Below are 25,998 nucleotides of genomic sequence, written 5' to 3'. Positions count from 1 at the left end.
TGGGGAACAGAACCAGACACTGTCAGCAGGTTCCCTCTGGGCTGAAGGCTCTTATACCTCACCCAGAGTTCCCCCACTATCTGTGGCCCACTACAGATAGCCAAAACATATGTAGGTATTAAAAATAATAATAATTAAAAAGAGATGCTCTTCAGTTGGAGAATGTTTAAACAAATTGTGATAATGAACATTTTGGAGAATTTTGACAAGAGACTGAGTGGATAGGAAGAATCCAGAGAAACATGGGGATATGTAAATAAATGGAGAACAAAACTGTAATGGGCTGAGGCTTGAGTTGATGCACTGAGGTCCCAAGCACGTGAGGCTAAATAGTAATTGGACCATACGCTATTAATATATATGCTTGGAGAAAGAATGGCCCTCGCCCACTCTTTGTGCAAGTCCTGATGTGTTGTATAGAAAATGACGATTCTGGTAGGTGGAGGCTGAGGGTGGAAAGAGAAGCAGAAAGAGAGACTGCTAGTTGGCGTCTTGACACAGCTTCTCGCATTGCTATCGTGACTGCTCTTCACCTCCGATCCCCCTCTGCTAGCTGGCTTCGTATTGCAGCTGTCCATATTGCTATTGCAATCCTTCTTCATTGCCCATATTGCTATCCCAATCCTTCTTCACCTCTACTGAGAATAAAGATTGAAGATTTTTCCCTTAACCTGAATTCCTGACTCCGGCTGATTTTAAATATGTGGTCATCACACAAAACCATAAGAAACTATATACATTTTTTTTATTTTCAAAATGTATCCCTGGATAATTTTTCAACATTGACCCTTACAAAACCTTGTGTTCTAAATTTTCCCCTCCTTCCCATGTACCCCCTCCCCAGATGGCAGGTAATCTAATACATGTTAAACATGATAAAATATATGTTAAAATGTATAGAACTGCTTGCCATCTGGAGGAAAGGGTGGAGGGAGGGAGGGGAAAAAGTCGGAACAGAAGTGAGTGCAAGAGATAATGTTGTAAAAAATTACCCAGGCATGGGTTCTGTCAATAAAAATGTATAATTATTAAATATATATATATATATATGTTAAATTCATTATATGTATATATATTGATATAATAATCTTGTACAAGAAACAGATCAAAAAAGAAAAAACAAGAGAAAGAAAACAAAATGCAAGCAAGCAATAACAAAAGAGTAAAAATGCTATATTGTGATCCACACTCACTTCCCACCATCGTCTCTCTGGATGTAGATGGCTCCATGAGAAACTATATATGCACTGATTTCTCAAATACTCAGAAAGCTTGATCAGTGACCTTTTCAATTGAAATTCCAACAATGTAGATGAATGTCTGTATCCATTCTGTAATTCTTGCCTAGGTTTCACATAAATTCCCAGAGGATCCATCCAATAGGATGGAGTCCTTCTTTACTTTCTCTACTATCTGAAGGGCACTTGCTCTGGCTCTTCCTTACCATGTGAACAGTTCATCTTGTTGTCCTACAGTTTCTTCATGTGAAGTTTGAGCAATGTCAATTATCCCAACAGAGGACACCAAGAAATTTCAGAAAATGCTTTGATCAGCCATCATCACTATCTTGACAAATGGAGAGAGGCAAATTCCAAAAATGATACCAAGTAGATAATAAATTAGTTTGTAAAATCTTTTAATCTATTTGTGTTGAAAAAAGGAAAACACAACTCTGGGACCCTCCAATCTGTCCTTTTCTATAGGTTTACATATTAGGCAGAAATGGGGGCCATCACCAGTTGTCTTGGTCTATCTTCGCCACCGGCCTCAGATTACTCTGAAGCGAGGTTCACTTTGCACAGGTCTGTCCCCAGTTGGCAGGCCCACCTGGCTGTATCCAATAAGAAATCCAAACTATGTCAAACTCCTGAGGTTAAATTTCTTCTCTAACATTGTCCATGCTCCACGCACGCCATCTTTGTTGAACCCTGTGTGGGTTAACCCACCCCTCCCCCATCCCTGGTGGAGTCTTTCTTCTCATCTGCCACCACATCTTGTGAAGGTCCTTCTCCTTGAAGCTAATTACCCCTTTTAGGGGGTTAAACCCCCTCTATGTATTCAGTCTGCCAATCACTGGAGTACTCCCACTTCATAACAGACTTGGGACCTGACCTTTAGCGGATTCTGCCAAATTCCTTTCCTTGGCATTTTTGAGGTGTAAGAAGTGAGGGGTGAAAGATACCTGTAGAGGGCTGAAACTCTGAGTTGATGCACTGACGTCCGGACAACCGAGCACTTAAGGTTAATTACTGATTGGACAATACTCTATAAGCATATACTTGGAAAATGGCCCTTCCCACTATCCTGTGCTGGCTCGATAATTGGTGTATACAGAGAATTGTAATTGGGACTAGGGGGTGGAGTAAGACTAGCCAGGGTCATTCTCTGGACAGGAGATGAAGAAGAAAGGTCATGCAGATTCTGCTTCCATCCAATTCAATCCTACCTTTAAAGACCAAGAATAAAGACTAAGCACTTTGCTTATCCTGACTCTGGCTGATTCTAAGGTATCCAGGGTGCTAACAGAGTTATCACATTTGGTGCCCAATGTGTGGACCAAGGATCCTAATTTCACTGAAGAAGTCTCTGGTGACCAGGAAATAGGGTGAGTATTTTAATAGCCAAATAGGGAACTTACATCAGTAAGGGCTAAACTAGTAACCTTTTCTAGCTGAAATGGGGTAGATATTGGGAAAAGATTCTCCCCCAGACCTACACCCATCCCCGCACCAAGGAGGCACTATAGAAAGCATGCTTAAGTTGATCAAGGGATAATTATAACTTGGTTGCAGATCACTACTCTTGGGTACATTAGAATGCACATCCCCTTGCTTCTTAAAGGAAGAAGAGATAGGACTGGATAGTTGGAAGCTGGTAAGAGAGCAAGTATGTGAATACTACGATGATAAAGGTCTTCGTTCAATTTCCAAGGAAATATTCTATAGACACAACATAATACAATTGGCCTTAAAGAATCCTGCAAGTTATAGAAAAAAGAAAAATTCTAAAAATAGCCAGATGAGGAAGTGTGAGGAAAAAGAGGAAGACAATGACCAGACTAATGGCTACATCACCGGAGGGTATGGGGAGTTAAGTGAGGGTGAAGGATGTGGTGATTCTCACTCTCACAAGGCAGCTTCAAGCCCCCCCTAAACCGGAACTGGTTCTTGACACACCCCCATCAACTCCACCTTCCAGGATGGAGGGAGGAGGAGGAGTGGAAGGGGCAGTGACACCACCAGCACCTGCCCTCTAGAAATCACTTCGTCCTATGACTAGGTTGCAAAAGGCAGTACTTAAAGGCACAGAAGAAGGGCAGAATTTAGGTGATTTGAAACTGGAAATGTGTCCTGTGATTCAACAGTTTAACTCTTCAGGTCAAGAAAGTAGAAGATACAGTCCTTTTGATATAGAAATCCTCAAAGACCTGAAAAAGACTTGCACTCTTTATGGGGATACAACAGCTTATGTTAAGATGTTATTACAGAATTTGGCTTATGAAGTCTTAATCCCTAGGGACAGGAAATCTATAGCAAGGACATACTTAGAACCTGGACAAAACTTGTTGTAGCTTTCTGAATATAGTGAACTCTGTAGGACACAAGCCCAACAAAAATTGTCATCAGGAAGTTAATTCTCCAATTACCTATGACCAACTAACAGAGGTAGGTTCTTATGCAGAAATTTCAGTACAGATTAATTACCCCTTAGCAGCATATGAGCAAATTGCTGCTACTGCTATCAAAGCATGGGCTTCTCTCCCCAATGAAAACGACAAGGGTAAAGTCTTCACAAAAATAACACAAGAGCCAAATGAACCCTTTGCTGATTTTGTGGGACGTTTGCAGACAGCTGTCTGCATACCAACTAATGGTGAAAATGCAGTAACAGACATTATGACAAGGCAACTTGCTAAAGAAAATGCTAATGAGGTTTGTAGAAGAATTATACTAGGACTATACAAGGATGCTCCTTTAGAGGAGATCATAAGATGCTAAGCCATACTGGGCACAAATGCCTTTGATAGCCAGGCTATGATGCAGACTACCCAAGATCCGAACATAGAAGACAGAGTCCCCTTTGGAAAGGGACTTCCAGAGAGACTTGTCAATGCTTTCAATGTGGTAAAGTAGGGTATCTGAAAACTCAATGTTGGCATAGAGACAGAGCAAGAAAACAGGGTGGGAGACTCAATACCCCATGTCCAAAATGCAACAGAGGCTTGATTGGGCATTAGAATGTAGACCGATTCAGGGAAACGGGATGAGGGGCTGAGCGGCAGGACCCAAGACAAAAAATACTTGGGGCATGATGGCAGCCGATGTGACACCCAGAGAGGGTTTTTTTTTTTTTTTAAGGAAATTAAATATATATTAAATATATATATATATAATGTATATGATAAATGCTAATCCCTTCCTTAACAAATGATAATATAAGTTAAATAATAATCAATTCAGACAGCACCGCAAAAGTTAATTTTAGATGGAAACTGAACTAGTGAAATGTTAAATATGTCAGTCAAGGGACAGACTGTTCAAGCCCCCCCTAAACCGGAACTGGTTCTTGACACACCCCCATCAACTCCACCTTCCAGGATGGAGGGAGGAGGAGGAGTGGAAGGGGCAGTGACACCACCAGCACCTGCCCTCTAGAAATCACTTCGTCCTATGACTAGGTTGCAAAAGGCAGTACTTAAAGGCACAGAAGAAGGGCAGAATTTAGGTGATTTGAAACTGGAAATGTGTCCTGTGATTCAACAGTTTAACTCTTCAGGTCAAGAAAGTAGAAGATACAGTCCTTTTGATATAGAAATCCTCAAAGACCTGAAAAAGACTTGCACTCTTTATGGGGATACAACAGCTTATGTTAAGGAACAGCTTCAAAGACAATAGTGAAAGTGAGTCAATATTCCAAAATTTCTGGCATACAGATAAAGCAGGCACCAAAAGGATAAATTATTGCTCAAAAACCATATACTAATAACTTGTAAAAACAAATAGAATATCATTTATTAAATACATCAATACGTTTGATACATCAATTACATTTTTGAAATACAATGATACATTAGAAATTAGACTAAAGAAGTTATGAAAACCAAATCAAATTCTGAGTGAAGATGATGTTACTTCATCCCCTCTCCTTTACAAGTATGGTGGACTCGGTGTGAAACAATTCATACAATGCCAGTTTTTTCATGTGTTGCATTTGGACGTTATGAAAAAGGTCCAGGTTCAGAAGTGCAAGTGGCATATTAACCAAAAAGAGCCACAATTAATTATCTTAGGAAGAATAGATTTTTCTCCTACTGAGTTGCCAGAATCATATGAATTCTCTGGTGACAGTGAAGGGGTGGTTCCTGTCTGAAATCTCTCTATTTCAACAAATTCTATTTCTCTTTAATATGAATTTTCTGATGAGTAATAAGACAAGACTCCCTAGTAAAGCCTTTCCCACATACATTACATACAAAGGGTTTCTCTCCAGTATGAGTTCTCTGATGTACAGTAAGGTATGCTCTCTGGCTGAAGGCTTTTCCGCATTCATTACATAGAAAGGGTTTCTCTCCAGTGTGAGTTCTCTGATGTACAGTAAGGGCTCCTCTCTGCCTGAAGGCTTTTCCACATTCATTACATACAAAAGGTTTCTCTCCAGTGTGAGTCCTCTGATGTACAATAAGGGCTCCTCGAAGGTTGAAGGCTTTTCCACACTCATTACATACAAAGGGTTTGTCTCCAGTATGAATTTTCTGATGAGTAATCAGGACAGACCTTCTACTAAAGCCTTTTCCACACTCATTACATACAGAAAGTTTGTCTCCAGTGTGAACTCTCTGATGAATAGTGAGATTGTTCCTCTCCCTATAACCTTTTCCACATTGCTTACATACAAAGGGTTTCTCTCCAGTGTGAGTTCTCTGATGTACAGTAAGGCGGTCTCCATGGCTGAAGGCTTTTCCACATTCATTACATACAAAGGGTTTGTCTCCAGAATGAATTTTCTGATGAGTAATAAGGATAGAACTTCTACTAAACACTTTCCCACACTCATTACATTCAAAGGGTTTCTCTCCAGTGTGAGTTCTCTGATGTACAGTAAGGTTTCCTAGACGGTTGAAAGCTTTTCCACACTCATTACATCCAAAGGGTTTCTCTCCAGTGTGAATTCTCTGGTGTACAATAAGGTTTCCTCGACGGCTGAAGGCTTTGCCACATTCATTACATAGAAAGGGTTTCTCTCCCATATGAATTCTCTGATGAATCTTGAGATCAATACTCTGACTAAAACGTTTCCCACATTCCTTACACACAAAGGGTTTCTCTCCAGGGTGAGTTCTCTGATGATCAGTAAGTACATCTTGATGAGACCCCCTGGAGTTTTTGCTCTTGAGATTGGAGGCTCCTTCTTGCTTCTCCAACAGAGAGATCAGATCCAGTCTGGAAACGGGAATCCCCACAGAGACCAGGTTCTGGTAGTTCTCCAGCATCACGTTCCTGTGCAGGGCCCTCTGGGCAGGCTCCAGGATCATCCACTCCTCACAGGTGAAGTCCACGGCCACGTCCTGGAAGGTCACTGGTTCCTGAATGGGGGCCATGGGAAAGCCAGAAGTCACACCCTCCATGGGCTCCATCCGCTGCCTGGGGATGAGCAGAGTCTTCACAGGTCTTGGGGACTTCTCCACTGAGCTAAACAATCCTGTCAGTTGAGCTGCTGAGAATAAGGCTTCACGTCCAGAGCCTCACTTCTAGGGCCTCACTTGGGCACCAAACACAGTGTGCTTCCTTGTGCCCCAAATTGGGGAGACAAAATATTCTACGCTTTCCAGAGGCCCACGTCGGGTGCCAAAAGGTGGTGTCCGGACTAGCTCTCTGGAGGATCTCGGGCCCAGCCTTGGTCTTAGTGGAGGAGAGAAGGAGGCAGGAAAGCCACCAAGATGGTCCAAGATGAAGTGACTCTTTCCAGTCTTCCCAGCCCTTAAATACCTCAGCATGATTACATCCCCCAGCACACTGGGCAAGTGCTAACTATGGAGCATCCCACAGCCCCCTGAGTTAGCACCTGGGGGAAGTATAAGCCCCTGCTGTTGATGTGCAAATAGAACACAGGTGGTCCCGCCCTCCTTGCCTTCTCAGGAAAGGTGACAACACCAGAGGGAGGTGGGGAGCCAAAGCAGATCTTGTCAGCAGCTTCCCTCTGGCTTCCCCAGAGTCCCCCGCTCCCTGAGGCCCCCTACCAATGGCCACAGACACAAGTAGGAGAAACGTCTGGTGGCCTCCAGCTTCGGGCTGGCTCCCGCACTTGGAACATCCACCTGGGCTAAGTCAAGTTGGAAGACCCCAAGTGTTCTGAGGGAACAGATCCTTCTCTTTCCCAATGATCACTAACAACCAGCTCCCAGGGGGCCGGCAAGTCAAACCCCTGCCTGAGCCGGGCCACAAGTCATCCCCCCAGTGTCCCTTGGGGAGGGGGGTCTCAAAGCACGGCCAGGGCTGCAGCAACTGCCAACCACCTGACCTCCCACCGGGGCCTCGGAGCCCAGGAGGAGCCGCATCCCCAGGGCCCCGGGCTCCTTGCAGCCCAAACCTCCCCAGGGCGGGGCAGGGAGCGGCCTGGGGGGAGGGGGCAGCCGCAGGACAGCGGGGAGTCCCACAGCGGGGCTCAGCTCCTTCCCCTAAGGGGCTGACGTCACCCTGGCCTCCGGCCCTTCCTTCTGCCAGGACCCCGAGGCGCGCGGTCTCCCCCTTTTCACCAAGCCCAGCAATGACCCTAGAAGAGGCTTCTTGGAGGGAGGAAAGACGGGCTGGGCGCGGCCAGGAGAGGGCTTCCGGGCTGTACAGAGGAGGCAGAAGTGACCAGGGAAGGATTGGGGGCGGGGACCCCGGGCAGGAGAGGAAAGCCGCAGCAACAACAGGACGCCCCGAGGGGGAGGGGAGAGAGGGCAGGGAGAGGAGGCAGCGTGGGTCCCGCCGCAATGGGGGAGGGGCTGCTGAAAGGGGCGCTGGCCAGACCCGAGGGGGGAGGGGAGGCTGCGGGACATGGGGGGGGGGCAACACACACGCACGGGCACCTAACAAACGCTTGTTACTGGCACAGACTCAGGAGCTTATCCACACGCACTGTGCGCACACGCGCGGGAGAGAAACCGTGGCCACACACAGGGTCAAGGGCCAGGGCTCAGCAGTGCCCACGCGCGTGCGTACTGTCAGCTCTGAGCCTTACCTGCCCTCACTCTGCTACCTCGGCTACAGCCGGAGCCGGAGTTGCGCCTGCGCACTGTCACGACTGAAGGCGGTGGGGGGGGGGGGCCTCCTTCTGACTGAGGCTGACAGCGGGAGCCGAGGCCACGCGTGCGCAGTGACGCAAACCGCAAGGGTGGCTCAGTCCCGGGGATTTGGGAAGTTTTCTTCAGCCCCACATCCAGCCCTCAGCTCTCCGCCATTGTCCTCCAACGTCCGCGCTCGCTCTCACTACTGGGGAACCTTCGCTTCGATCATACGCTGGTGGGAAAGACCCCGTCTCTGCTTTCTAGGACGCTGCCCCGATTCCCTCCGGCTTTCCTCCTTAAATGTCGCGGCCGCCGTCTCTGCCCGCAGTGATCCGGGAACCGAGGAAATAAAAGCCGACGCGGCTTCCGTTTCTCCTCCCTCCCCTTGCCAAGGTCCCGGCTGTTGGGTTTCTTTAATGGTGAGCTTGAAGCCACCTCGTACATTCTCTTTCACCTCCACCTGGTACATTACAGGTGATTAATAAAGGTTCATTGACTTGATTGCCTGGAGTTTGGGAGCGTCTCAGGTTTGACAGAGCTCGCCTCTGGCTCCCTGTTGCTCACCTCTGCCTGCAGCTCTTTGGAGATAATGGGAGGCCCCGGAAGGTGCTCATTACAGCTTGTGCTGCTCTTTAAATCCGGCCAGGACTGGGAATACGTTAAGACCTGACTGCCTCGCAGTCTCGGAACAGGACAAGCCCTGAGTCTCCGACTATTAGACTGCAGCTCCTTGAGGACCAGAACTGTCTTGCTTCTTTCTGTTTCCTTGCACTGAGCACAGTCTCTGGGACATTGTAGGCATTTAATCAGTGTTTATTAGCCTATGTGCTGCCCCAAAGGGGAAGTCTTTCCTTGTGTCCGTGGTCCTTAGCATTAAGTGGTCCCTGTTCCAGTTACCATGTATATACCTGTAAGGGGCGGGATGATTGATTTAAACAAGGTGTTAACTCGGCGGAATTGATGAGACAGTGGCTGTCTAGTTCAACACCAAAGGGACAGCTTTCAAGGAATTTCCATTGCAGTGGAAGAGTGTTGGAATCTTTACAAACTGCTAACTCATTAGAGTTGATCTAATCTTACAAGAAGATGTTTTGGGCCAGAACCTGAAACAAGGTACTAAGTAGAACTAATTAGTACAAGGCTTGTGTTTACACCTTTACTCATCGGAGTTCACAAGTTTGCCAGCTTCACAAAGTAAACTTTGTATCTTTGTGAATTCACACCTCCCTTGAAGCTCTTTGGGCCAGAAAGCACTATGGGAGAAAACCCATAATCTTATTCTCTCAGAAGAGTCAGATATAAGGCCAGTGATGAGAGATCTATTCCAGAATATATTCCACTTGGCTGGCTGGTCACAGAAGAGAGTTCAGCTGCATTGGAGAGGAGCACTCTGGTGCAGACACAGAGCACTTTGAGAGATTTCAGAGGAATTACGCCAGAAGCCCCCTCTCTGAGGCAAGAGAGAATATTTTCCATTTGGCTGGCTGGAGGCAGAAGAAGAGTTTTCAGAGGATAAAGCTACGAGTGGAGAGTTCAGTGGACAACCAGATTCATCTTCATCTCACACCACTGCAGTTGGTGGCTGGGCTCCTGCACTTCCCGCACTGAGACCAAGCTGGTCTGAAAGACTCACCAGAAAGCTAGCCGAGCCCCAGATGAAGGAGACAAGAGATTCATTCCATCTCTGTGCTGGTTGGAGGCTGAAGAAAGCAGAGGCAGAGGCTAAAGGACAGAACCTTTGGATTTGGAGACATTCAGAGGGCTCTAAGCTAAACCGGCTGTGTTTTGAGAAGAACAAGAACTCCAACATTTGAACTCCAACAGAAGAGGAAATAGTTTTCTCAGCATGTGTGTCAAAAATATGTCTAAAATGGTATGAATGGATTGTGAAAAGGTGTAAACTCGGAGCTGGACAGAATCGGAAAGGATTAATGCAGGCAAATTTCCAACTAGAGCTGTTGCACAACACAATACAAAGAAGTGACATTTGATACTAAAGGACTCCAGTGTGTAATCTTTCTATACTCAATGATAACAGTAAGAGCAAATTAAATGAAATAAATTAGATTAAGAGCGAGGAAAGGAAAGGAAAGATAGTGAATCCACGGGATTCAAGCCCAAGCAGCAACAAAGGGCAAGAACAGAATTGGTCTAGTCTTGTAAGCCATGTTACTTACCAGTGACTGTGTCTCTTGGTAAAGAAGGAATAGAATTTGGTATCTTATGGAGGTGGAAAAAAATGGTTGCAGCTCTCATAATTTTTCCTACTCTGGGAATTAGGATAATTATTGTGATCTCCACCTTAAATCTGTATAGATGCAGAGCAGTGTAAGATATACCCAAAGGATGAATTTCCAAATGAGCAGAGAGGTCACCGCCTCCTCAAGACTGACTTTCTTGGATGTGAAAGAAACTTGGGGGACAAGTTACCTCAGCTACCTGCTCCTCATCTCCCTTTCCTCCTGCTTCCTCTGCTCCTTGCTCTTCATGGGCCGCCCCACCACTGCTTCTTCCCTTCTCCAACAACAGTATTTGCAGTTGTGTTCACGGTGGCTGTTTCCTCCATTTTGGCCGAAACCATCCTAGTGGTTCTGGCTTTCAGGGTGACAAGGCCAGGGAGCAGGATGCGGATATTGCTTCATCCCAGAGTGCCCTACTATGTGGTTCTCATCTGCTCCCGAATCCAAGGGCTTTTCTGTGCCATCTGCTTGGGGACCTATCCCCCATTTCCAGAAGCAGACACAAGCTCTGAATCCAGGCACATCATCCTCACATGTAACAAGGGCTCTGCCTTTGCATTTTACTGTGTCCTGGGCTACATGGGCTTTCTGGCCCTGGGCAGCTTCACCATAGCCTTCCTGGCCAGGAACCTGCCTGATGCCTTCAATGAAACCAAGTTCATCACTTTCAGCATGCTGGTGTTTTGCAGCGTCTGGGTCTCTTTCCTCCCCACGTATCAGAGCTCCAAAGGGAAAGCCGTGATGATCGTGGAGATCTTCTCCATCTTGGCCTCCAGCACTGGGTTACTGGGCTGCATTTTTATTCCCAAATGCTATGTGATCCTCCTGACATCACAGAAAAATATCCCAAATCATATCAACACTCAAAGGGGTTCAAGAAGCAGGAAGTTTTCTTTCTTTCTTTTTTTAATTTAATATGTTTATTTTCCCCAGTTACATGTAAACAAATTTTTTTTTAACATTTGTTTTTACACTTTAAGTTCTAGAGGATATTAGGCAGAGGCAGGTGCATTATCCGTGTCCCTTAGTCTCAGGAAGCAACCTCAGGCCCTTAATGAAATCATGCTCTGTAATGCTCTCTTTCTAAAATGTAATTTCCTCTGGGAGCAGAGGCAACCTTCCTTTCAGTTCAGAGTAATAATCACCTCAAATGCAGCTAGCTATCAAAGTCCAAATCCTTTATTTTCTCCTTCAAAGTCTTGAATCTTTTCCTGGGGCCCAGTTAGCTTTAATAGAGGCCTATTTCTCTCCTGGGTTCCAAGAGCTCCCTCCTAGTGACTCCAGCTAGCACACAGGTCGAATATGGAATGAATCTGTCTTGCCTCCGACAGTGGGCTTCTGGGTGTCTGTGGGCTTGGAGGAGCTCCTTGCTTATATTGTGTACACTGAGTATACTCCAATCATTACATCACTAGGAAACCATTATTCGTTATAGGATTAAATCAATGCTAAATTAGATTTAACCATTGTCTCCTCAATTCCTCTCAGTACCTTGTTTCAAGTTCTGGCCCATAACATCTCCTTGTAGGATCAGATCAATTCCACTGTCTTAGTACCTTGTAAGAATCATAACAATACTCTAGTCTCCTCATGCCTCCTGTACCCATCAAGGACTGTGGGCTACTCTCCCTTTCTCCCTTCTTGGAAGAGAACTGCAGCTGCCTTTGAATCTCTGCAGCCAAAAGGATTTGCCCAAGGTTGATGGGATGAGTCCTCCACAGAGCACGAGAGCCCAAGCTCAGGGAGAAGCAAGCTAGTTAGTATCTCCACCAGGCTTTACCAGGCAGGCTTTGGAACACAAAGGGAATTGTGGTTCTCTAAGCTCAGGCAGAAGAGGGCAGCCATGAGGAGGTCTTTCAGACACCCTTATAGTATCTTGCAAGCCTACACTCCAAGAAGTAAGCTATGTCTGCTGGGCACTTTGTCAGGGGAGCTCACATGAAATCTGTCTCTGGAGAGCAAGGTACTGCAGGGAGCCCCTGAATATTTACCAAATGGAGTTTTCTTTGCCTTCAAGAGCAAATGTTCATCAAAACTACAAAACATTTTCCACACAAAGTCAGATCTAACCACCTGGAAAAACATCAAATGCTCTTGGATAGGGTGAGCAAATATAATAAATTTGACAATACTACCTAAACCAATCTATTTATTTAGCACCATACTTATCAGACTGCCAAAAAAACCTATTTTAATGACCTAGGAAAAATAACAGCAAAGTTCATATGGAAAAACAGAACGTCAAGAATTTCAAGAGAATTAATGAAAAAAAATAATAAAATGAAGGTGGCCTAGCTGTACCAAATGTAAAATTATATTAGAAAGCAGCAGTCACCAAAACCATTTGGTATTGGCTAAGGAATAGATCAGTTGATCAATGGAATAGGTTAGGTTCAAAGGACAAAAAAGTCAATAACTATAGCATTCTAGGGTTTGACAAACCCAGAGACCCCAGCTTTTGGGATAAGAACTCACTGTTTGACAAAAATTGCTGGGAAAATTGGAAATTAGTATGGCAGAAACTAGGCATTGACCCACACTTAACACCGTACACCAAGAGAAGGTCAAATGGATTCATGACCTGGGCATAAAGAATGAGATTATAAATAAATTAGAAGAACATAGGATAGTTGACCTCTCAGAACTGTGGAAGAGGAAGGAATTTATGACCAAAGAAGAACTAGAGATCATTGTTGATCACAAAATAGAAAATTTGATTATATCAAATTGAAAAGTTTTTGTACAAACAAAACTAATGCAGACAAGATTCGAAGGGAAGGGATAAACTTGGAAAACATTTTCACAATCAAAGGTTCTGATAAAGGCTTCATTTCTAAAATATATAGAAAATTGACTCTAATTTATAAGAAATCAAGCCATTCTCGAATTGATAAATGGTCAAAAGATATGAACAGACAATTCTCAGAAAAAGAAATTGAAACTATTTCTAGCCATATGAAAAGATGCTCCAAGTCATTATTAATCAGAGAAATGCCGATTAAGACAACTCTGAGATACCAGTACACACCTGTCAGATTTGCTAGAATGGCAGGGAAAGATAATGCGGAATGTTAGAAGGAATGTGGGAAAACTGGGACACTGATACATTGTTGGTAGAATTGTGAATACATCCAACCATCCTGGAGAGAGATTTGGAACTATGCTCAAAAAATTATCAAACTGCATACCCTTTGATCCAGCAGTGTTTCTACTGGGCTTATATCCCAAAGAGATTTCAAAAAAGGGAAAGGGACCTGTATGTGCAAAAATTTTGGGGCAGCCCTCTTTGTAGTGACCAGAAACTGGAAACTGAGTGGATGGCCATCAATTAGAGAATGGCTGAATAAATTGTGTATATGAATATTATGGAATATTATTACTCTGTAAGAAATAACCAACAGGATGTTTTCAGAAAGGCCTGGAGAGACTTACACGAACTGATGCTGAGTGAAATGAGCAGGACCAGGAGATCATTATGTACTTCAACAACAATACTATATGATGATCAATTCTGATGGATGTGGCCCTCTTCAACAATGAGATGAACCAAATAAGTTCAAATGGAGCAGTAATAAACTGAACCAGCTACACCCAGGGAAAGAACTCTAGGAGATGACTATGAACCACTACATAGAATTCCCAATCCCTCTATTTTTGTCCTCCTGCATTTTTGATTTCCTTCACAAGCTAATTGTACACTATTTCAATGTCCGATTCTTTTTGTACAGCAAAATAACTGTATCGACACGTATACATATATTGTATTTGACTGATACTTTAACATATTTAACATGTATTAGTCAACCTGCCACCTGGAGGAGGGGATGGAGTGAAGAAGGGGAAAAGTTGGAACAAGAGGTTTCGCAACTATCAATGCTGAAAAATTACCCAAGCATATATCTTGTAAATTAAAAGCTATATAATAAAAAAAAGGAAAAAAAAAAGCACATGTTCACTTTGACATTCAGAGCCCTCTATAAACTGGCCTCCTTTTCCCTTTCCAGTCTTCTTACACCTTATTTCTCAACACATCTTCTTTGATCCAATAACTTGAGCATCCTGGCTCTTTCATGGCCAAGACCTTCTATCTCTCAGTTTTGAGAGTATTCTCAGACTGTCCTCCAGCCTGGGATTCTCTCCTCAACTCTTTATTCATTTAATTATTTATTTTATAACAGCTTTTTATTTTTCAAAATGCATGAAAAGATAATTTCAACATTCACCGCTGCAAAACTTTGTGTTCCATATTCTTTTCCCTCGCTCTCTAGCGCCTTCCTCCCCTACACAGTAAGTATAGGTTATATATGTGCAATTATTCTTAACATATATCTGCATTTATCATCATGCACAAGAAAAACCAGATCAAAAAGTAAAAATAATGAGAGAGAAAAAATGAGGAAGCAAACAATAATAATAACAACGGTGAAAATACTATCATGTGATCCACATTCAACTCCTACCGGCCTTACTCTGGATGCAGAAGATTTTCTCCATCCCAAGTCTATGAGAATTAAAAAGAGCCAAGTCCATTATAGTTGATCATCACATAATCTTGTTGTTGCTGTGTATAGTGTTCTCTTGGTTCTACTCATTCATTTTGCAGTAGTCTATGTAAGAATTCCCTGGAGGTTCTGAAATGGTTCTGCTTCATATTTCTTAGAGCACAATGGTTTTCCATTAAAATCCATTAGCACGCCTTATTTAGCCATTTTGATTTCCAGTTCCTACCCTCAAAAAAAGAACAGGTATAAATATTTTTGAACAAGTTGTTCCTTGACCCTTTTTGGGGATGTTTCTGGGATACAAATCCTGAAGTGATATTGTTGGATTAAAAAATACACATAGATTTATAGGCCTTTGGGCATAGTTCAAATCGCTCTCCAGAATGGTGGATCACTTCACAACTCCCCCCAAAGTGGCTTAGTTTCTCCATTTTCCCACATCCCTCCAATAGCCAGCATTTTCTGGTTTTGTCAGATTAGCCACTCCATGTGTGGGTGAGAGTGGTACCTCAGAGTTGTTTTAATTTTAATTTATCTGCTCTATAGTCATTTAAAGCATTTTTCCCAAAGGAATATAGGTAGCTTTGATTTATTTTTCCTGAAAACTGCCTGTTACATCCTTTGTCCATTTGTAAATTGGAGAATAACTACTTGTCTTTTTTATTTAAACAAATTTAACTCAGTGTTCTCAGTACACATGACATGGAGCCTAGAAAGATTCATAGGAAAAATTGAACCCCAGGAGTTTGACACCATAAGTTGGCTTTCTGATTGAATACAGTAAGATGGGGTTTCTCAAGAGCTCCATGTATATGGGTCAGAAAGACTGACCTGATCCCTTTCAGTGCCCTTCTCTTCTTGCCACAGGGAGTATTAGAATGTTATCAGTACTTCAGGTTACCTGATAGTTTTTTTTGTGACAGTGACATTTGTGTAAATAATTAGGGATGATCAAACTCTTTGATTTGAACTCTAACCTAGTAAAGAAAATTAGTGTCTAAAGACAAGCTTGAGGCACATCCATTTCTGTGTTTGTGTATTCCCCTACACAGTAGGGCTGACTGTTTAAATTCACCTGAATGATACTCTTAAAGGAACTGAATATAGAAAGTGTGAGAGAAACTAAAACTGAACACATTATGAGCATTTCCTTACATATATAAGTATAAGTAATTTTCCCTAAGATTTCTATGGAAATTTTATCCCTCAGTGACATTCTTTTCTATTCAATACCTCAATAATTCTCATTATAAAAAGCTTGAAAAGTTGCCACTTATTCCCTGCCTGAATCAATCAATCAAGCAGAGTCTTTGTGACTATATTTGGGGTTTTCTTGGCAAAGACACTTTGTTCTGTTGCCATTTCCTTCTCTACCCCAATTTACAGATAAGGTCAACTGTGACATATCCAGTATCATCCAGCTAACTAAGTTTCTGACCTTGGATTTGAATTCAAGTCTTGCTGACTCTCTAAGTTCTGTGTGATTTATACACATTACTTTTCTTGTGGTTTTCCCCATTGGATTGTGAGATTCTTAATGTAGAGACTGTGTACTGCTTCTTTTGGCTTCCAATCATTTGGCTCAGTGTCTTACATAAAGCAAGCTCTTAATAAATGTTCATCAGTTGATTGTCTCATCATGCTTTTCCCTTTCTTAGTCTGGCAAGTGAAAATAAATATAAGACTCAATGTATTGCTACCAAAATTTCATCTTCAATTCTTTCCAATCATCTAATCTATCAAAATTTTTCTACGTCCTTCCTCTGGTATCATTTTTAGGAAATGCTTTCATATAGAAAGCTCTACTTTGGAAGATGGAACCAAGATGGCGGAGAGTAGACAGAAGGAAATGGAGAGATGGAATAGCAGAAATGATCTGACAAAAAAGTTGTTACATTGTTTAATTTTCTTATTGGTTATCTGGAGGTTTCTGGACTAGCCTTTGTTTCAGTTCAGTAATCACCATGAGAATAGCCAGGTATTAAAGTCCAAATTCTTTATTTTCTCCTTGCCTGGGGCTGGGCAGCTTTCTGGAGAGCCTTTCAGGCCAGCCTTAGTCTCAGTGGGGGAAGTGCAGGAGGCCACAATGGTGTGAGATGGAGTGAATGAATCTGGCCCTGAGTCCCCAGGCTTGTGCTTCAGCCTCCAGCCACCACAAAGTTGGACTATGGAATGAATGTGTTTCTACATCCCTGCTGTTATATATTTTATTATAATTACATCATTGTAGGTGTGAATCTTGTAGACTACATTAAATACTAAGTACATGTACTGAACTAAAGAACTATTAATCACCATGTTAAACTAGATAACCATTGTCTTATTAATTCCACTGACTTAGCACCTCGTAAGGATCCTTTTTTCAAGTTTAGAGTTCTGGCCCATAACAACTTTGTAGCAAAGGAGGAAGAGACCAGGGGGCATGAGTATACCTCAATCTCAGCAGAATTAGCTCGAAGAGGAAATAACATGCACACTCAGTTGGGTATAGATATCTCTCCCTTCTTCCCTGCAGGAAAATAGGAGGGTTTTGTGTTATGACAAGAGGGAAGGGTGATTGAAGAAAGTGCATTGTAGGCCAGAAGGTAGTTAGAAGCAAACACTTTTGAGGAGGGACAGGATGAAACAAGAATGCAAAAAACTGGGGAAGACTTAGATATAATGATTCAAAGGGAAGTGAATAGAACCTGGGAAACATGTACACCATGAAGAGCAATATTGTACAATGAGGGATGTAGCGATTCTCAGCAATACAATGATCTATGACATTCTGCAAGGACTAATGATGAAAGAATTCATATAAATCTTTCCAGGTTTCTCAGAAATTGTTCCTTCATCATTTCTCATATTATAATATTATTGTACCACCTTCATGTATCCTAACTTGTCCAGATAGTCCTCCATTGATAGTGATGCTACAATTTAGAAAGGACATGGATATGTTGGAATGTGTCCAGCAGCCTGAAGAAGAGAAGATTTATTGGGAGAGGAGAGGTAGCTCTCTAACTATTTGAAGAGGCAGCATGTGGAAGCGAAATTACAATTGTTTTATTTATCCATTGAGATAAATGGATGGAAATTGCTGAGAGGACCCTCATAATGTAAAACTTCCTAATAATAAAAACAAATCTGAAAGTGGAATGAATTATGTCAGGAAACAATGCCATGGCACATGAATGAATTGGAACAATGTCACAATTTGTTTGATAAACGATTTCTTTCCTATTCTCCTTTTCCCTTCAGTCTCTCCCATTATCAGTTCTTTTCTCTTGCTTTTTTTTTTTTTTTTTTTTTATGAGCCCGTTCTTTTTATTGGCCAAAATATATGAGATTCACTTTCAGTTTTTCTCCTTCCAATGAGTGTATTTATTTGATGTATTTATTCAAGAATTGACTCATTTGATCTCCTTGATGTCCAAGGAATTTCCTTTTTTTAAAAAGGAAATTTAAATATAAATATATATATATATATATATATATATATATATATATATAATATATATATATATATATATATATATATATATCAGAAATACTAATCCCTTCATAGATGATAATATAAGTAAAATAATAATCAATTTAGACAGCACTGCAAAAGTTAGTTTTAAATGGAAACTGAAATAGTGAAATGTTAAATATGTCAGTCAAGGGACAGATTGTAGAAACAGGAACAGGTTCAAAGACAATCGTAAAAGTGAGTCAATATTCCAAAATTTCTGGCATACAGCTAAAGCAGGCACCAAAATGATTATTGCTCAAAAATCATATATTAATATAATGTAAAAAATTAATGAATAGAATATCATTTATTAAATATATCAATACATTAAGTACATCAATATATTACATACATCAATTACACTTTTGAAATACATCAATATATTAGAAATCAGATTAAAGAACTTATAAAAACCAAATCAAATTCTGAGGGAAAATCATGGTACTCCATCCCATCCCCTCTTCTTTATAAGTATGATGGACTCAGTGTGAAACAATACATACAATGTCAGTTTTTTCATGTGTTGGATTTGGAGGGGAAGGAAAAAACCCAGGTTGAGAAGTGCAGGTGGCATGTTAACCAAAAAGAGCCATAATGAATTATTTTAGGAAGAATAGATTTTTCTCCTACTGAGTTGCCCAAATCATATGAATTCTCTGGTGACAGTGAAGAGGTAGTTCCTGTTTGAAATCTCTCTATTTCAACAAATTCTGTTTCTCTTTTGAATGAATTTTCTGATGAGTATTAAGGCTAGACCTCCTACTAAAGCCTTTGTCACACTCATTACATACAAAAGGTTTCTCTCCAGTGTGAGTTCTCTGATGTATAGTAAGGCATCCTCTCTGGGTAAAGGCTTTTCCACATTCCTTACATACAAAAGGTTTATTTCCAGTATGAATTTTCTGATGAGTAATAAGGATACACTTCCTACTAAAACCTTTCCCACACTCATTACATACAAATGGTTTCTCTCCAGTGTGAGTCCTCTGATGTACAGTAAGGCATCCTCGATGGCTGAAGACTTTTCCACATTCGTTACATTCAAAGGGTTTCTCTCCAGTATGAATTCTTTGATGACAAATGAGGTATCGTCTCTGGTTGAAGCCTTTTCCACATTCATTACATACAAAGGGTTTGTCTCCAGTATGAACTCTCTGATGAATAGTGAGACTGTGCCTCTGACTAAAACCTTTCCCACATTCCTTACATACAAATGGTTTCTCTCCAGTGTGAGTCCTCTGATGTACAGTAAGGCATCCTCGATGGCTGAAGGCTTTTCCACATTCCTTACATTCAAAGGGCTTCTCTCCAGTATGAATTCTCTGATGAGAAAGAAGGTATCTCGTGGTGGTGAAGGCTTTCCCACATATATTACATGAAGTATGAGTTCTCCGATGGTTCTCCCCCATATGAATTTTATGATGAGCAATCAGGTTACTTTTATAGAGGAAGCTTTTTCCACATTCGTTACAAATAAAAGGTTCCTCTCCAGTATGAGTTCTCTGATGTGCAATAAGGTGTTCCCTCCTACTAAAGGGTTTACCACATTCATCACATTTAAAGGGTTTCAATTCAGTATGATTTTTCTTAAGTTCAGTCAAGCTTCTTTTGTGGAAATAGCCTTTTCCATACTCATGATTGTCTCCTGTGGGACTTCCCTGATTTTCAGTAAGATTTGATGTTCCAAATACTTTTCCACATTTACTCTGTTCATGGAGATTTTCTCTAGAATCTATTCTATGAAACTTAAATAATCCTGAGTGACACCTGAAAGGTTTCTTGCCTTTGCTGTACTCAGAAAAGTCCTTCTCTAAAGAAAATGTGTTATATGTAATTAGGCTCGAAAAACCGCTCAAGCTCTTTCCAACTGTTTCATATTTATCTAGACTTTTCTTCACGGCTTCCTTCCCCAGTGCAACACAGATTGGCCCAAAACTGAAGCTCTTCCCAGATGCGATACCCTGAGGCACACTCACATTATTCAAAGTCTTTCTGGGAATGGTCATTTCTCTGGATAGTCTCTTCTGTTTTTCTAAATTCATATCATATTCCCGGGCTTCATTCATATTGCAATGCCAGGCCATGCCCTTTGGGAGCCTCTTTTCAGAGGATATTCCCAGGCAAATGCTCTGCATCACATTTATATTCTTGACTTCAAATCCAGTGTCTTCACTAAAGAAATCTTTTTGAGACCCACTGGAATCTCTGCTCTTCAGACTCGAGGCTCCTTTGTGCTTCTCCAACACAGAGATCAGATCCAGTCTGGAAACAGGAATCCCCACAGAGACCAGGTTCTGGTAGTTCTCCAGCATCACGTTCCTGTGCAGGGCCCTCTGGGCAGGCTCCAGGATCATCCACTCCTCCCAGGTGAAGTCCACGGCCACATCCTGGAAGGTCACTGGTTCCTGAATGGGGGCCATGGGAAAGCCAGAAGTCACACTCTCTTTGGGCTCCATCTGCTGCCTAGGGATGAGCAAAGTCTTATAGGTCAGGGAGATTTCTCCACTGAACCTGACACTCCTGTCAGTTGAGCTGCTGAGAATAAGGCTTAATGTCCAGAACCCCACGTCTAAGGCCTCACTTGGGCACCAAACACAGTGTGCTTCCTTGTGCCCCAAATTGGGGAGACAAAATATTCTACGCTTTCCAGAGGCCCACGTCGGGTTCCAAAAGGTGGTGTCGGGACTAGCTCTCTGGAGGTTCTCGGGACCAGCCTTGGTCTGCCTGGAGGAGAGAAGGAGGCAGGAGAGCCACCAAGATGGTCCAAGATGAAGTGACTCTTTCCAGTCTTCCCAGCCCTTAAATACCTCAGCATGATTACATCCCCCAGCACACTGGACAAGTGCTAACTATGGAGCATCCCACAGCCCCCTGAGTTAGCACCTGGGGGAAGTATAAGCCCCTGCTGTTGATGTGCAAATAGAACACAGGTGGTCCCGCCCTCCTTGCCTTCTCAGGAAAGGTGACAACACCAGAGGGAGGTGGGGAGCCAAAGCAGACCTTGTCAGCAGCTTCCCTCTGGCTTCCCCAGAGTCCCTCGCTCCCTGAGGCCCCCTACCAATGGCCACAGACACAAGTAGGAGAAATGTCTGGTGCCTCCAGCTTCGGGCTGGCTCCCGCACTTGGAACATCCACCTGGGCTAAGTCAAGTTGGAAGACCCCAAGTGTTCTGAGGGAACAGATCCTTCTCTTTCCCAATGATCACTAACAACCAGCTCCCAGGGGGCCGGCAAGTCAAACCCCTGCCTGAGCCGGGCCACAAGTCATCCCCCCAGTGTCCCTTGGGGAGGGGGGTCTCAAAGCACGGCCAGGGCTGCAGCAACTGCCAACCACCTGACCTCCCACCGGGGCCTCGGAGCCCAGGAGGAGCCGCATCCCCAGGGCCCCGGGCTCCTTGCAGGCCAAACCTCCCCAGGGAGGGGCAGGGAGCGGCCTGGGGGGAGAGGGCAGCCGCAGGACAGCGGGGAGTCCCACAGCGGGGCTCAGCTCCTTCCCCTAAGGGGCTGCCGTCACCCTGGCCTCCGGCCCTTCCTTCTGCCGGGACCCCGAGGCGCGCGGTCTCCCCCTTTTCACCAAGCCCAGCAATGACCCTAGAAGAGGCTTCTTGGAGGGAGGAGAGACGGGCTGGGCGCGGCCAGGAGAGGGCTTCCGGGCTGTACAGAGGAGGCAGAAGTGACCAGGGAAGGATGGGGGGCGGGGACCCCGGGCAGGAGAGGAAAGCCGCAGCAACAACAGGACGCCCCGTGGGGGAGGGGAGAGAGGGCAGGGAGAGGAGGCAGCGTGGGTCCCGCCGCAATGGGGGAGGGGCTGCTGAAAGGGGCGCTGGCCAGACCCGAGGGGGGAGGGGAGGCTGCGGGACATGGGGGGGGGGCAACACACACGCACGGGCACCTAACAAACGCTTGTTACTGGCACAGACTCAGGAGCTTATCCACATGCACTGTGCGCACACGCGCGGGAGAGAAACCGTGGCCACACACAGGGTCAAGGGCCGGGGCTCAGCAGTGCCCACGCGCATGCGCACTGTCAGCACTGAGACTTACCTGCCCTCACTCTGCTACCGCTGCTACAGCCGGAGCCGGAGTTGCGCCTGCGCACAGTCACGACTGAAGCCGGGGGCCCCTCCTTCTGAGCGAGGCTGACAGCGGGAGCCGAGGCCACGCGTGCGCAGTGACACAAACCGCAAGGGTGGCTCAGTCCCGGGGATTTGGGAAGTTTTCTTCAGCCCCACATCCAGCCCTCAGCTCTCCGTCATTGTCCTCCAACGTCCGCGCTCGCTCTCACTACTGGGGAACCTTCGCTTCGATCATACGCTGGTGGGAAAGACCCCGTCTCTGCTTTCTAGGACGCTGCCCCGATCCCCCCGGCTTTCCTCCTTAAATGTCGCGGCCGCCGTCTCTGCCCGCAGTGATCCGGGAACCGAGGAAATAAAAGCCGACGCGGCTTCCGTTTCTCCTCCCTCCGCTTGCCAAGGTCCCGGCTGTTGCGTTTCTTTAATGGTGAGCTTGAAGCCACCTCGCGTATTCTCTTTCACCTTCACCTGCTCTTGTGCCAAAGTCCCCTTTTAATGTCGTGACCCAGTTTCTCCAATTGTCCGATGTGGTTTTTCTGCCTCAGGTTATAACCTTCCCCTCTTAATGTTTGAGATAAAGGTTTTATAGACATTCCTTTTTTTTTTTTTTTAATTTTTATTTAATAATAACTTTTTATTGACAGAACCCAGGCCGGGGTAATTTTTTACAGCATTATCCCTTGCACTCACTTCTGTTCCGATTTTTCCCCTCCCTCCCTCCACCCCCTCCCCCAGATGGCAAGCAGTCCTTTACATGTTGAATAGGTTACAGTATATCCTACATACAATATACGTGTGCAGAACCAAACAGTTCTCTTGTTGCTTAGGGAGAATTGGATTCAGAAGGTATAAATAACCCGGGAAGAAAAACAAAAATGCAGATAGTTCACATTCCTTTCCCAGTGTTCTTTCTTTGGGTGTAGCTGCTTTTGTCTGTCATTTATCAATTGAAACTCAGGTCTCTTTGTCAAAGAAATCCACTTCCATCAAAATATGTCCTCATACAATATCGTTGTCGAAGTGTATAATGATCTCCTGGTTCTGCTCATTTCACTTAGCATCAGTTCATGTAAGTCTCGCCAGTCCTCTCTGTATTCATCCTGCTGGTCATTCCTTACAGAATAATAATATTCCATAACCTTCATATACCACAATTTACCCAGCCATTCTCCAATGGATGGGCATCCATTCATTTTCCAATTTCTAGCCACTACAAACAGGGCTACCACAAATATTTTGGCATATACAGGTCCCTTTCCCTTCTTTAGTATTTCTTTGGGGTATAAGCCCAGTAGAAACACTGCTGGATCAAAGGGAATGTACAGTTTGATAACTTTTTGGGCATAATTCCAGATTGCTCTCCAGAATGGTTGAATTCGTTCACAACTCCACCAACAATGCATCAGTGTCTCAGTTTTCCCTCATCCCCTCCAACATTCATCATTATTTTTTCCTGTCATCTTAGCCAATCTGACAGGTATGTAGTGATATCTCAGAGTCATCTTAATTTGCATTTCTCTGGTCAATAGTGATTTGGAACACTCTTTCATATGAATGGAAATAGTTTTAATTTCATCATCTAAAAATTGTCTGTTCATATCCTTTGAAGATTTATCAATTGGAGAATGGCTTGATTTCTTATAAATTTCAGTCAATTCTCTCTATATTTTGGAAATGAGGCCTTTATCAGAAACTTTGACTGTAAAAATGTTTTCCCAGTTTGTTGCTTCCCTTCTAATTTTGTTTGCATTTGTTTTGTTTGTACAAAGGCTTTTTAATTTGATGTAATCAAAATTTTCTATTTTGTGATCAATAATGATCTCTAGTTCTTTTTTGATCACAAATTCCTTCCTCCTCCACAAGTCTGAGAGGTAAATTATCCTATGTTCCTCTAATTTATTTATGATCTCATTCTTTATGGCTAAATCATGGACCCATTTTGATCTTATCTTGGTATATGATATTAAGTGTGGATCCATGCCTAATTTCTGCCATACTAATTTCCAGTTTTCCCAGCAGTTTTTGTCAAATAATGAATCCTTATCCCAAAAGTTAGGCTCTTTGGGTTTGTAAACATTAGATGGCTATAGTTATTGGCTATTGTGTCTTGTGAACCTAACCTATTCCACTCATCAACTAATCTATTTCTTAGCCAATACCAAATGGTTTTGATGAATGCTGCTTTATAATATAGATTTAGATCAGGTAAAGCTAGGCCACCTTCATTTGATGTTTTTTTTTTCATTAATTCCCTTGAAATTCTTGACCTTTTGTTCTTCCACATGAATTTTGTTGTTACTTTTTCTAGGTCATTAAAATATTTTCTTGGGAGTCTGATTGGTATAGCACTAAATAAATAGATTAGTTTAGGGAGTATTGTCATCTTTATTATATTTGCTCGGCCTATCCAAGAGCATTTAATATTTTTCCAATTATTTAAATCTGACTTTATTTATGTGGAAAGCGTTTTATAATTTTGCTCATATAATTTCTGACTTTCCTTTGGTAGATAGATTCCCAAATATTTTATGCTATCAACAGTTATTTTGAATGGAATTTCTCTTTATATCTTGGTGTTTGAGTTTGTTGGTGATGTATAAAATGCTGAGGATTTATATGGATTTATTTTGTATCCTGCAACTTTGCTAAAGTTATGAATTATTTCTAGTAACTTTTTAGTAGAATCTCTGGGTTCTCTAGGTATACTATCATATCATCTGCAAAGAGTGATAGTTTGGTTTCCTCATTGTCTACTCTGATTCCTTTAATCTCTTTCTTGACTCTTATTGCCAAGGCTAGCATTTCTAATACAATATTGAATAATAATGGTGATAGTGGGCAACCTTGTTTCACTCCTGATCTTAATGGGAAAGGTTCCAGTTTTTCCCCATTGCATATGATGCTTACTGATGGTTTTAAATATATGCTCCTGACTATTTTAAGGAAAAGTCCATTCACTCCTCTCCTCTCAAGTGTTTTTTATTAGGAATGGATATTGGATTTTATCAAATGCTTTTTCTGTGTCTATTGATATGATCATATGGTTCTTGTTAATTTGGTTATTGATATAATGTATGCTAATAGTTTTCCTAATATTGAACCAGCCCTGCATTCCTGGTATAAATCCTACTTGGTCATAGTGTATTATCCTGGGGATGATTTTCTGTAATCTTTTTGCTAATATTTTATTTAAGATTTTAGCATTAATATTCATTAGGGAGATTGGTCTATAATTTTCTTTCTCTGTTTTTAACCTACCTGGTTTAGGTATCAGTACCATGTCTGTGTTATAAAAGGAATTTGGTAGGATTCCTTCAATCTCTATTTTTTCAAATAGTTTATATAGCATTGGAGTTAATTGTTCTTTAAATGTTTAGTAGAATTCACATGTAAATCCATCTGGTCCTGGGAATTTT

The 25,998-nt window shown here is 42.7% G+C and overlaps 3 protein-coding genes across 3 annotated transcripts in view; all 3 read right to left on the bottom strand.

Annotated features, from left to right (window-relative positions):
• Window positions 1-22,649, bottom strand: part of LOC127538461 (gastrula zinc finger protein XlCGF7.1-like) — a 38,074-nt gene extending 15,425 nt beyond the window's left edge. Inside the window, exon 1 of the mRNA XM_051962530.1 lies at window positions 22,554-22,649. The gene's annotated coding sequence lies outside the window, so the exon portion shown is untranslated. The remainder of the gene's footprint in view (window positions 1-22,553) is intronic.
• LOC127559155 (zinc finger protein OZF-like) lies at window positions 5,097-8,265 on the bottom strand. The gene has a single exon (XM_051993177.1). It carries the CDS (start codon window positions 6,632-6,634, stop codon window positions 5,393-5,395), a length of 1,242 nt encoding a protein of 413 aa, XP_051849137.1. The 5' UTR covers window positions 6,635-8,265; the 3' UTR covers window positions 5,097-5,392.
• LOC127554979 (zinc finger protein 883-like) lies at window positions 18,799-21,556 on the bottom strand. The gene has a single exon (XM_051987357.1). It carries the CDS (start codon window positions 20,964-20,966, stop codon window positions 19,206-19,208), a length of 1,761 nt encoding a protein of 586 aa, XP_051843317.1. The 5' UTR covers window positions 20,967-21,556; the 3' UTR covers window positions 18,799-19,205.
• Window positions 22,650-25,998: the final 3,349 nt, after the last annotated feature.

Source organism: Antechinus flavipes, chromosome 1 (assembly GCF_016432865.1).
Source record: "Antechinus flavipes isolate AdamAnt ecotype Samford, QLD, Australia chromosome 1, AdamAnt_v2, whole genome shotgun sequence".
Classification (NCBI taxonomy): Eukaryota; Metazoa; Chordata; class Mammalia; order Dasyuromorphia; family Dasyuridae; genus Antechinus; species Antechinus flavipes.
The sequence above is the reverse complement of the archived record's forward strand: the minus strand, read 5'-3'. Positions and strand labels throughout refer to the sequence as shown.